Genomic DNA, 13,955 nt, shown 5'->3' on the forward strand with positions numbered 1-13,955 from the left:
GTTTGTCTTCGTTGAGGGTGTGGCAAGGTAGAAACAGACTTTTTGCTTAATGTCATGTTCTTCAGACGTGGTAGGGCACTATAAAGGTAAGGCCTTCACCTACATTGACACATGAGTTATTATACTATGAAATTCAAAAATAACCAGATTTACAAGTGGTAATTGAAAAGTCACAGTTTCAAAAGTAATCGAAATTTAATCACTTTTCATGTAAAGATAAATCTGAACGAAAACACTGTTCAAAATCCGAAAAATATTCCAGCATAATATACTGGAGTTCGAATTTTTTACATGTGAACTTTCAGCATAATATACTAAAATTTTTTACATGTGAACTTCCAGCATAATATACTAGAACATATTATGATGGAGATTCAGTATAAATAACTCCATCATAATATGCTGGAAGTTCATACACAAGTGCTCCAATCTCCAGTATATTATGCTGGAATTTTCCGTGTGCTTAAGTTCCAGCATATTATGCTGGAAGTTCATACACAGGTGCACCAATCTCTAGTATATTATGCCGGAACTTTCCGTGTTGCAGCAAAATAGTGGCTATTTTTCAATGACTTTGCAAACGCTAACTATTTTTCAATTACCAGTCCGAAAACTGGTTAGCCCGTGCTATTTTTACATTAACTTTCTTAATCAGGGTAAAATTTCAGTATATTTCTTTTTATAGAGCAAAATGATCTCATATGATCAGTTACTATGTGAATAAAAGAAAATAACCTCCTTTGTTTTATTTGCTAATCCCCTATATTATTTTTTACTGATCTCTTGTGAAAGGGTTACGTTATATAGCTAAATAATATTTATAATGAACAACAAAACTAAATCTCACCCATTTCTATACATAACCTTTAATAATGCATCAAATGTATATGTTTGGTATGTGTCAGTAATTTTAACCAACTCTTATAATTTGATTATAAATGAATAGACGATCTGGTGCTACAAACATACTACAGCACCATTTACTAATTATTAGGTGCAACATATATTGTATGTATAGAGTTTAGCTCAATTCTCTACTCGCAGTCTAAACAAAACTGATATCATGCGTGGCAATTCTTTGCTAGTTATTTAATCTATGCATGACAATTACAGCTCCAAAGTGCATCTAAATGCAGCTATGCCGCTTATATTGCTGGCAACATCAACATTATTATTACTTCTATTACTGAAAAAGAATCAGTATCGTCGAGGATTTAAACTTGACGGCTTCAAAATTGAATGTTTTTAACACTGAACATGTTGTACTTTTAAAGTTATGGATTCGGATTTTAATATTTGTTGAATTTCTATGTTCTGTGTCGAAGAAAATACCGGCCGTTCAGTTGAACCCTTTGTTTCAAAAGCTCCATCTACCTCTAGGTACAACTATATGTCTATTGATTAGGATTTGTTTGGATTTCTTGAGCCAATTCCCTTGTCAACTTGTCAGCGCGGTCATCTTGCCCACCAGCAAAAGTATAGACTCTGAATGCAAATTGGAAGGCCTTCCATAGTAGTTTACTCGATCCTAGCTTTTTGTGCCCATCATTTTTTGTCTTTGCTTCTCTCCTCTCCTGATTCAATGTTCCAATATTATTAAAAAGTCCACCAAATTATCAGAACCAGTAATTTCCACAAGAATTAACTACATTGTACTAACCTTCAAGACAAGTTCCATGCAGTTTGAGGAAACATCTACCATTAATTCCTTGATACGCACGATAATGCCAAAATCAAAATGAATGTTATGGCTTGTAAATTTCTTGGACTCTTCATCTTTTGTTCGATCCAGTGTTTCAATTTCTCCTTTGATCTACGCGACAGAACTGTTTGTTAGAGCTGTTATAAGCAGCTGAATAATTAAGACTTTCAGGAACTTAGTTTCTTATGTACCTTGTTAAAGTAACTCTCAGCTTTGTCAAGGAGTTCGCCAACAGGTGAGACTATTGGCCAATTCTTTAGAGTAGTGTCTATTGAGTCTAACTTGGAATATAATGCTGCTGCCATCCGAAGTTCTTCCAACTTTTTGGTAGGAAAATCTTCAAATCTTGCTAGCACCTGTAGCAAGAAACTTTCAAGCCAACGTCGTCCAATATAATAAAAAATATATAATATATAATATAATGGAGGAAATATGAACAAAGCAGATATATATATATGAACCTGACATTCATCGGTTAATTTCTCAAGGTGAGATTCTATATATTTGTGGAACTTAACGAGCTCGGACATATTTGATGTTTGAAAAGAAGCAATGGCCGTTTTTATCTCCTTGATTGTTTTTGCATGATTTACAACATCCTCTTCAATTTGGTGGAAATATGCTGACCTGAGACAAACATTGCACATTCCAAAATATATAACTCAAAATTACTGAAAAAAGCGACATTATATTCCACCAGATAATAGGTGAGGATTTTAATAAGATTACCTCTTTGTCATTTCTGCTAATGCATCAGCCATTCCCTGTTTACCTCCTGCTGAAGCACAAACTTTCCCTGTTCTCTTCTGTGATTTACTATCTAAACTAGAGCCTTCAACTTGGCTCTTGAGAAGTCGATAAAGATTACCCATTTGGGATGATCTTTTCAATTTAGTGGCTGCTCTCTTAACTCGTAAGACACCCATAAATCCTAGTGGTGGTGGAGGTGCAGGTCCCTTTCCCATCGGCATGGGTGGAGGTGGCGCTGGCACTGCTCCATTAGAAGTCTTTGGTGGAGGTGGGGGTGGAGGTGTCATACCCTTTGATCCGATGGGAGGTGGTGGTGGAGGTGGAGGTGATATTACACTTCCTGTTGTCTTAGGTGGTAGTAGAGGTGTGATACCCTTTGATCTGATGGGAAGTGGTGGTGGAGGTGGAGGTGATATTACATTTCCGGATGTCATGGGAGGTGGTGGTGGAACTGTTGTTACATTTCCTATTGTCTTAGGTGGCGGTGGAGGCACCGCCATGGGACGTGGTGGGGGTGGAGGCGGAGACGGAGGTGGAGGTGTTACTTTGTTTCTTGATGTCATTGGTGGTGATTCTATGACATTTGGAGATAATGCAAATGGTGATAGTGGAGCTGCTGCCTGTTCTGCTACATATGATCTCAACTTAGGAAGCGTAGATGGAGGTAAACGCACGTCCAATGAAACAGGACTTGACACTGGTTGATTATTTGAAGCACCAGTGCAACATGTTCCTCTATTTTCTGATACATTGTCCATAACAGTCAGTAGAATATTTGGAGAGTCCGTCATGTCACAATCTTGGCCAAATTCACAATCATCCCCTGCTTGTATTTCTGATATTTGTTCACTAAAGTTAGTTGCTAGTTGAACAACACAACCTTGATCTTGCTCTATTGCATGAGGCAGCAAGTGGAAATAGAGGCGTTTTACATCGATAGGATTCAGCTTCTCAATTGCTTGAACCTTGAGTTCACTCTTCTGTGAACCATTGATTACTATCTCAGAGAGAACAGAAGTTGGGGTAGGTGGAGGGCTTGAGGGAGAGGACTCGTTGCTCGAGTAAGACTCTGACAGAGGCCTCCCAAAGGTATCGGATGAAGGACTTTCATCTCTCGTCTGGTCATCCACGTCCATCATATCGAACACCCTTTCAGTGGCTAGCTTAATCATCTCATCAAGCAATACCAATCCTAAACAGTACATGTTGAAGATATAATTAAGTAAATAAAACATGTCATATCTACCAACTCAACCTATTAAATGAAACGATCGCACAATTCAGCACTAGTGCTCAGAGCTGAGAGGTGAATAAAAGAGGCAGAACATTGCCATTTAGTATCCATGTAACGTTATGACGTACCATAACGCTTTAGATCGTCGTGGAGTTTACTGTGTGAGTCCTCATTAAATTCCGCCATGAATTTATCATCACCTGTCCACATTTCCCCGATTGATTTCAGAGTATCACAAAAGCATTCCAGTGCCTGATATATATATGTATAACAATTTGGTTAGCAAAGTTAGTTATCATCTTCCTATAAAAAAAAATGGTATGGTGTATAACGCACAACTCAGCGAGTAAATACGTAACCTGATCCATTCCTGCTCCATCAATATTTGACAATGGAACATTTGGGTTGATGGAAGGATACAATTTATGGAGATCCTTTAGGGTCAATATCAGCAGCTGTAAAAAAAGATGTTCACATATAGCAGAAGTTAAAAGACTTGCCACTATTCTTGTCTGAACACTACAAAACAATGTCTATTTTCGGACGTTTTACTGCAAAAGTTAATAATAACCTCCACAAATTGCATCAAACAACAACAACAACAAACCCAGCGAGTTCGCAAAAGAGGATCTGGATAAGGTATTGTGTATGCAGATTTTACCCCTACCTTGGGAGGGCAGAGAGGCTGTTTTCGAAAGACCCTCGACTAAAGACAAGATGAAAAGAAGCAGTGGCAATAAGCGATAACAACAAGAAGATATTAAAAAATCGAAGCTAAATAAAGCAATTAAACAATAGGTAGTACAAGCAATCCAAGAATAAAGAGATACCAGTCATGCTAACATTAATGCGACTGGTCTGGGAAAGAAAAAGGGAAACGTTCGACTGCCTACTAACCTTCTATCCTAGTTCTCGACTTCCACACCCTAATTGCATTAAATTGCTGCAATTTAACTAAACATCAACAATTTGATACAATTTGGATAAAGTGACATAAGAATACCTCATTTACAGATGCAGAACCCAAACAAGGTGATAGATCAAGCAAGTCTCTCAAGGTGAGGATCTTGCTCCTGAGTGCTGTCATTATTATGAAGTTGTCTGCTACACCACATGAATTGTGAACTCTAGAGCCTTTGGTTGTGCTATAACCTTTCGATACTATAATGGAAGGTGTTTTTTTGGTTTCTTTAGTAAGTACATTTATCTCTTGCATATCATCATCCTGGCAATACAAAAATTATTGTTAGTATTCACTACAAAAAAGAACTGGAATTAGTTACGAACTTCATCGCTAATCTGTCGCTAAATCGCTCATAGCTAACAAAAGTTCTTGATAATCTATCGTTAATCCATCTCTAAATAGGGAATATAGGATTAGCGATGGATTTTTCTGTTTAGCTACCAAATTTGTCTGTTGCTAATTCCTGTTGTTTTAGTATTGATTGTACTATCAATGAAGGAAAATGCAACTATTTGATTGCTTCAATCTCCTTAACTTACATTATTATGACAGCAAGATCATCCATATCTCCAAATACAAGATGAACGATTTCATTTTTGAGGTAAAAGAAATTTCTCAAAACTTCATTAGACCTATATGGTTTTGTGACATGAATATGCTTGTGTTCTTCATCTTCTTTAACAAACTATTCTTACCAAAGTAGTCCCACATCATGGTCGTGTGGAGTTTTTTGTGTCCAGACATAATAAATAATAAAAAGTGTGCTTTGTTTAACAACTTAAACTTTTAGATAAGGTGATGACACAATTTAACATTGTATCATTAGCATACAGAGGTCTTGCATATAAGACGTATTATCATCACCCATTATCAAAGAATTTCAGCGTGCTTGGCCTTAGAAAAAGAGTCATGCATGCACGTAGAAGGACGTGTCGAAGATATAATTAAGAAATTAAAACTGAGCTTTGTCTAATAATTTAACCTTTCATATGAGATGATTACACAATTCCATCATTCCGTTCTTAATTTGTTTGGTTATACGAAAAAAATTGAAATTAAAGAAAGGATAATATTACCTCAAATGTGGAGAGCTTACTAGGGGAAAAGTGAGGAGCCACAACACAGCATTCCCCAGATTGCATTTGCAACCAATTATAATAACAAGTTCTAAATAGGCTTGAAGAAAAAGGCAACAACAATAAAGAAAATGATGATTGTAGCAAGTCAATTTTCCTATTGATTTTGACAATTAGAAACAGTGAGAGAAATTCAAATCGGTAAACAGCAACAATAATAGAATATATAAAATTCAAATAACGGAGGATGAAAATGATGAAAAACATTCAAATATCTAAGCTTTTCTATTCTCCTTTGTTTCCAGAAAAGAGAGAGAAATGAAAGTCAAATTCTTGAAATAATTTTTCTTGTTTTATTTAGGCCGAACGTATCTTTCGGGGGCTCAATGCTGCCTCTTCCTCTTCCTACATTACCACATTTGGTCTTTTTCTTTTAAAGAATACTAAACTAAAAGTCTTTTGGAGGGGTCATCAACCCTTTCTTGTGAGGTGCTAACGGATAGCTTAACTAAGGTATGTTTATTTGTTTTAAAAAAATTACAATGTCGAAATTTGAATTATATATATATTTATCAAATTACTCTCTCTAATCAGGTGGATCTACGATTTAAACTCCATGAGTTCAACCTTCAAGAATTTTAGTGTTTAACACATTATATTTTTAAACTATGAGTTTATATCTACTATTCTTTTCAAGTTCAGTGATGTTTACACATAAATTCATATGTCGCACAAAAAATTATAGGTTCAATTGAACCCGCTTCTATAATGCTATATTCGCTTCTAGCTAGTGATAATAATTATGCAATTAATAATTGGTGGTTGGAGATCATAAATGTCCACATTAGGAGACAAAGTGATAGTAAAATACTTTACATTCATGAGAATCTTCAAGTGAATAGCATCTTAATGATTCTGAAACTATAAAATTTGCATGAAGCAATTTAGAGTTCGTTGTGTGCCATACTTTGTTTTAAGATTTGAACTTATTAATGTTCAGAGATTGATATAGTTTGGTTTTGCATATTAACGAAATGTTTACAACTGTTACGAACTATGTTTGCTGCATTTTGTATATGCTTAAATGGCTGTGACCAATGTGTAAAAGGAACCAAATATTATAAATCATGTTAAATAAAAAACATGAGGTCCCGCCGAGATTTGAACTCGGGTTACTGGATTCAGAGTCCAATGTCCTGACCACTAGACCACGGGACCGGCTTTGCACACAAATACACAAACACAACTACTATACAATTTTACAATTATCCCTGCCAATTTGATTAATTACAGCGAATTTAATATACTGTAACAATATAAATAAATATTACGTTATCAAGTTACTTAAAAACTAGAGACAAGTATCATTAGAAGTGAGGGGTTATAACTTTGCAGAATTGTAGATGTGTGTCCACATTTAACTGATCTATGTTAAACTTTTAGTTAAATGTTTTGACTTTATATTGTATTCCATAAGATACATTTGGTTCACTCAAATGAGGGATAGTATTAAGGTTCGCAGTTCTTCGAATAGCAAAATATATCCACAGAGCCTTAAAGTTGTTCATTCAGATCTTTACTGTGTAATTTAAACACAAAATTTGTAGACAGCCAAACATATATCGGTGCTTGTAATTCACACGCCGAAGTGACAAATTAGATGAGGACACGTGGATGCAGTAACTTAAACAAATTTTAAAAAAATGAAAAATATAAATATGAAAACGAGAACCCAAACGTTGTCATCTTCCCCAACGAGCCCTCCTCGCCAGAAATATCAGTTTTCTGGCCATGTTCGTTCTCATTGTCTTCCGCACTGATTACTTCTGCTATTTTTGAAGCCATAGATTCAACACCATACATCCTCTTCCTCACACCATCCCGTTCTTTCTTCTTTTAGGTTCAAACTCATTTTCTTCAAACATTTTCTGGTCAATCCCCAAATAATTATTTCTGCCATTTTCAGCCATTTTTCTATCAATTTTTTAGCCACTTTTTTGCTAATGTTTTCAGCCATAGATTCAAACATATTTTTTTGAATAGGTCCGGCCAACTTGGATTAAGAAATGTTCTTATGTGTTTAGCTTGGAATTTTTGTAAAGAAAATTTGTACCCTTAGACTTGTTTTCAAGACCTTGAAAATTTTGTGTATTAGAGTTTTGTGGTATACGTTGTTTTTCTTGTCGTGAGGAGGCAGAGGTCGCCGTTGACTGAGGCATTCTTTTGGCCGGCAAATATGACGGAGGTGGGGGTTGTTCTAAACTGTTCAAAGTAAACCTTTTCTTTCCAAAGGAAAATGTTCACATGGTTGAATCACTAATAATAAATATTTCATAATTTAAAGGTCACAAAGTTTAATTTTGTTACTGTTAAGAAAAAAATGAAACTTCACCGAAAAAATGAGGGGTTGTTGTTACGGTAGTTTACATGGCTGAAAATGGAGGTTTTGGGCTAGATTTCATGGTATTTTTTAGGAGTAAAGTTGCTGGATTTTTGGGCTGAGGAGATGGCGAGGAATGAAGCTGCTGCATTTTTGGGCTGAGGTTTGGCAAGCCGCACTGCTACTTTTCCGACCAAACAATTGCAGCGGCCACTATGTGGAGTATGCAGAGTTTGTTTTCCGGCAGAAGAAAAAAGAAGTATGTGGAGTTTGGTTGATCATGTGAAGAAGAAAAGAGAAGTTGACCGGGAAATATTCCGGCAGAAACCATACATTTTCCGGCAAGAAGTATGTGAAATTTGTTTTATTGGATGATTTGATGTCCTTAAAAATGGAGAAACACTTATCTTGCCATGTTGTCTAAATGACACAGTAAAAATATTGTTAAAGTATTCAAATGGTACAAATTTAAGATTGACTGTCAAATGAAAAGTGTAGACACTCTTAGGGCTTACCATGTATTTTATCTTCTTGATAAAATTGTAGAATCTTCTTCTAATGTTAGAAATTCGATCAATTGCTCATCTCGAAATTCATTGCATGCACGTTGTACGTCTTCATAAGTGAAGTTAGCAATAGCACGTCACCATGTATATCCTAAAAATTCTCATAGTGTAGATTACGCTTTGGATTATCACATATAGCTATTTGAAAAAACTATAGGTGCTTGTCTGGCTGATACATTATTGTAATGTTCTTTTTTTTATGCTTAATGTTTGTTAGCTTTGATATGCGTATACATATAAGTGTTACGATCCAAATTCTTACTACAATCGTGATGACATTTAATCCCAAATAGTTAGGCGAACCAACAAGAATAATTAACAAATTTGGATACCATAGAGACATAAACAAGTCTAGACATAAATAACATCATAACATAAGTCTAACTCTGATGATAATACATGAGTGCGGAATATCCAAATCACTGTTTTAAAAGGCATTTTCGGGGCGAGGCTGTAATGACCCAACCGGTCATTTTAACTTTTAGAACCCCGTTCCCTAAAATAAAACTTTCTGTAGGTGCTTGTAATGATTTATGACTTGCGGGGATGTTTGGTTCGGGATTTGGAAGTGTTTGAGGTAAAACCGGAACACTTGGTTCCTTAAGTTGGCCTTAAAGTGTTAAGTTTGACTTCGGTCAACATTTTGAGAAAACGACCCCGGAATAGAATTTTGATGATTCCAACAGCTCCGTATGGTGATTTTGGACTTAGGAGCGTGATCGAAATTTTATTTGGAAGTCCGTAGTGAAATTAGTCTTGAAATGGCTAAAATAGGAATTTAAAGTTTGAAAGTTTGACCGGGGGGTTGACTTTTTGATACCGGAGTCGGAATCCAGTTCTGAAAATTTTCATAGCTCCGTTATGTAATTTATGACTTGTGTGTAAAATTTGAGGTCAATCGGAGTTGATTTGATAGGTTCCGACATTGAACGTAGAAGTTGAAAACTCTTAGTTTCATTAAGCTTGGATTGGGGTATGATTCATGGTTTTAGCGTTGTTTGATGTGATTTAGAGGTTCGAATAAGTTCGTATGATGTTTTAGGACTTGTTGGTATATTTGATTGAGGTCCCGAGGGCCTCGGGTGAGTTTCGGATGGTTAACGGATCAAAAGTTGGACTTAAAAAGCTGCTGCAATTTTCTCTTCTGCTGCATATTCTGGGCTGTGATCGAGCCTCAGATCGAGCCCCAGATATCGAGCCTCAGATTGAGCCCCAGATATCGAGCCTCAGATCGAGCCCCAGATATCGAGCCCACGATCGAGGCCTGAGTCGAAGCCAGGGACGAGGCTCAGTATCGAAGCCTCGATCGAAGGCAAGGCTCGAGGGCATGATCGAAGATAAGGCTCGAGGGCTAGGATCGAGACCCATGCTCGATGCCCTGATCGAAGGCTCAAGCTCGATGCTATGATTGAGGCTATGATCGAAGGCCCAACCTCGATACCCTGATCGAGGCCATGACCGAGGTCCAGGCTCGAGCCTGTGATCGAAGTCACGATCGAAGGTAAGGCTCGATGGCATGATCGAAGGTATGGCTCGAGGGCTAGGATCGAGGCCCAACCCTCGATGCCCTGATCGAAGGCACATGTTCGATGCCGTGTTCGAGGCCCAGTTCCGAACTGCTGGGCAGTTATAAAAAACAGAGGACATTCGTCCCATTTGCCATTTTTGGCGAACTTGAGCTTGAGCAGAGGCGACTTTTGGCAGATTTTCAAGGGAAAAACATTGGGGTAAGTGATTCTAACTCGGATTTGATCAATATACAAGAATATATCATTGTTTTCACGATTTAATTAGTGTTTTGAGATTGAAATTTGGAAAAGTTTAGAAATCTCATAGAAACGAAATTTTGAGATTTCGGTATCGATTCGGAGTCGGATTTGAGTGAAACTGGTATGGTTGGACTCGTAATTGAATGGGTTATCGGATTTCATAACTTTCGCCGGATTCCGAGATGTGGGCCCCGCGGGCGAATTTTTAATTAATTTCGGATCTTTTCTTTAAAATGTAGTATTTTCTTATAGAATTGATTCCTATAATATTTAGTGATTGTATCAAATTATTTTGGCTAGATTCGAGCCAGACGGAGTTGGATAATCGTGGAAAAGGCCTTATAGAGGATTAAATTGGAGCAAGACGAGGTAAGTCTCTTGTCTAACCTTGTGAGGGAGAAATTACCTCATAGGTGATTAAGATTAAATAATTGTTGCTAATTGTGGGGGCTACGTATGCACGAGGTGACGAGAGTCCGTGCGTAGCTACTATTAATGCTAAAGTCCGGGTAGTTTAGGACTCAAAGCATGTAATACTTGTGTAAATTATATTCTTTGATTAATTAATATTAATTGATATATATGAATATATTGTGAATTGTTTGATAAAGTTATTAAAGGATGAAAATCTCATAGGCTTGATTTCTATTTAAATCAATTAATTGTCAAAAGAAATTGTTCTCCTCCCAAATTTATCTTATAATAAACATACTGTCCTTCCGGAGGCACATAAGAAAATGTCCTCCTTTCTTGTGGAGCGGGTCGAACGCCTCGGCAAGATAGATGCATCTATGGATCGCGCCGCACGTTCCTCGGCAGTGTACACGACACTCTGAATCGGGCCGTACGTCCTCGGCAGAAATCGTGCTTAATAATAATAATAATTACACGATACTTTAATAATTTATTTTAGCTTGTAAAGCTAATTAGTAAATTGGAAAATCTTTGGAATTTAATGAATTATTATTCTTGCTTGTTAAGGAATTAATTGTTACTCCTGTAAATGAGATTTAATTGATAAATTGGAATTTATCAGAATTAAAGGAATTTAATTAATATATTGAAAATTGATACATTTGAAGGAATTTGATTATTTCCGCTGATTAAATAAATTCTGTAAATCACATTGATTTAAATATCCTAGTTTTATTTCAATTGTTATTGACCTATAGTGAGTGTCAAAGTCGGTCATCTCGTCTCTACCACTTTGAGATTAGGCTTGATACTTACTGGGTACACGTTGTTAATGTACTCATACTACACTTGCTGCACTTTTTGTGCAGGATCTGAGACATGTACTAGTGGTGGACCTATCATCACATACCCACGTCATCCAGAGGCATAGTAGTGAGCTGCCTTTCTGAGCCGTTCTGCAGCTACCAGTGTCTCTTCTGATATTTATATTCTGTCTATTTTATTTCAGACAGTATTTGGAGTTTTGTATAATCTACTAGATGCTCATTCACTTGTGACACTGGGTCTTGGCACACACATTGGTAGAAGTTGGTATTTTATTATTTTCTTGGAATAAAAGTTTAATCAATGTATGCTTAATTTATTAGTTGGCTTGCCTAGCTGTAGTGTTGGGCGCCATCACGACCTACAGGTGAAATTGGATTGTGACAACATGGTATCAGAGCACTAGGTTCACGTAGGTCTCACAAGTTATGAGCAGACCTAATAGAGTCTTGCGGATCAGTACGGAGACGTCTGTACTTATCTTCGAGAGGCTATATGGTGTTAGGAAGCTACCTTTCTTCATATTCTATCGTGCAATTGATGTAGTACTAAATATCCTTCTTTTATTCTCTCACAGATGGTGAGAACACGCTCTAATGATATTCCAGACCAGGGAAGAGCTACTACCCTAGTTGCTAGAGGCCGAGGTAGAGGCCGAGGGAGGGCTCCAGCCCGTGGTAGAGGGCGAGGACGTCCCAGGACTATTCCGGTTATGCCGCCAGTGGATCCAGTAGAGAATCCCATTATTGAGGAGCAGGGTGAGGTGCCTGTGGCAGAGCCAGCTCCGGTGGACTTCACATCTGCACCGGGATTTCAGGATGTTATGGGTCGTATACTGCGATTCATGGATAATATGACTCAGGCCGATTTATTTCCGGCAGACCCAGCCACATCTCAGGCTGGCGGGGGAGCACAAACCCCTACTGCGCAGGCTCATGGACAGGCAGCTACTGTATATCAGACCCAGGGTGCATTACCCGTGGGTGGAGTCCAGCCAGTGGCAGCAGCTACACCTGAGCCCAGGCTGGCTGTGGCCGCCGATCCTCAGAAACTATTGGACAGATGGACTAGACTACATCCTCCTGTCTTCGGGGGTGAGCGACATGAGGATCCACAGGATTTCATTGATCGTTGCAAGGATAGACTGTACAACATGAGGATATTGGAATCCCATGGGGTTGATTTCGCTACTTTTCAGCTAGAGGGTAGAGCCCGTAGATGGTGGCAGTCGTATGCTCTTGGCAGACCAGCAGATTCTCCTCCCATGACTTGGGACAGGTTCATCCGTATCTTCTTGGACAGGTATATTCCACCCTCCCAGAGGGAAGAGTTGCGGTTTCAGTTTGAGCAGCTCCAGCAGGGTCAGATATCAGTGACCGATTATGAGGCGAGGTTTTCTGAGTTATCTCGCCATGCACTAATGATACTCCCTACTGAAGCGGAGAGAGTGCGAAGGTTTGTAGCCGATTTACATACTGGTATTCAGGCTACTATGGCTTGAGAGGTTGAGATGGGTACTTCTTATGAGCGAGTTGTGGAGATAGCCCGGAGGATTGAGGATGTACGTCAGCGGAGCCGAGAGCAGATTATGAGAGAAAAGCGGTTCAGGTACTCTGGAGAGTTCAGAGGTGCTCCGTCCGGGGGCAGAGGTCAGTTCGTGAGGGGACAGTCCAGCAGACCCCCATATCCAGCACCACCACCTCCTCGAGGTGCTCCAGTGCGACCTTATCTCAATGCTATCCCAGAGAGTTCTTACCGCCCACCAGCTATTCAGGGTCCTCCCAGTGGGTATTCAGGTCCCCAGGGCCAGACACTTAGTCAGCAGCCCATCGTACCGAAGAGTTGTTACGAGTGAGGGGATCTCAGTCACATACGGAGGTTTTGCCCCATACTTCGAGGTAGACCAGTACAACAGGGTCAGTAGCCTATGCTTACCGGACCAGTTGCTCCACCAGCAGTCCGACCACCCAGAGGTGGAGGACAGGTGGGTAGGGGCCGTCCTAGAGGTGGAGGTCAGCCAGGCGAAGGCCAGCCAATTGGCACTCCAGCTCGGTTCTATGCTTTTCCGGCTAGACCAGATGCAGAGGCCTCAGATGCTGTGATTACAAGTATTATTTCTGTTTGTGGCAAAGATGCCTCAGTATTATTTGATCCAGGATCTACGTATTCATATATGTCATCTCTATTTGATCTATTCCTGGGTGTTTCTCGTGAGTCCTTGAGTACTCCTGTTTATGTGTCCACTCCTGTGGGCGATTCTGTTGCGGTGAACCGG

The 13,955-nt window shown here is 38.7% G+C and overlaps 1 protein-coding gene and 1 non-coding gene across 2 annotated transcripts; both read right to left on the reverse strand.

Annotated features, from left to right (window-relative positions):
- Window positions 1–1,206: 1,206 nt before the first annotated feature.
- LOC107812484 (uncharacterized) lies at window positions 1,207–6,085 on the reverse strand. The gene is made up of 9 exons (XM_016637612.2): window positions 5,727–6,085; window positions 4,690–4,911; window positions 4,046–4,141; window positions 3,815–3,938; window positions 2,432–3,644; window positions 2,164–2,329; window positions 1,894–2,058; window positions 1,661–1,813; window positions 1,207–1,574 (listed from the first exon to the last, which is right to left on the reverse strand). The coding sequence occupies exons 1-9, from the start codon at window positions 5,991–5,993 to the stop codon at window positions 1,395–1,397; spliced, it is 2,586 nt and encodes an 861-aa protein (XP_016493098.2). The 5' UTR covers window positions 5,994–6,085; the 3' UTR covers window positions 1,207–1,394.
- Window positions 6,086–6,872: 787 nt separating this feature from the next.
- On the reverse strand, window positions 6,873–6,944 carry TRNAQ-CUG (transfer RNA glutamine (anticodon CUG)). The gene has a single exon. It is a non-coding gene; the product is annotated as a tRNA-Gln (tRNA).
- Window positions 6,945–13,955: the final 7,011 nt, after the last annotated feature.

Source organism: Nicotiana tabacum, chromosome 23, assembly GCF_000715075.1.
Source record: "Nicotiana tabacum cultivar K326 chromosome 23, ASM71507v2, whole genome shotgun sequence".
NCBI lineage: Eukaryota > Viridiplantae > Streptophyta > Magnoliopsida > Solanales > Solanaceae > Nicotiana > Nicotiana tabacum.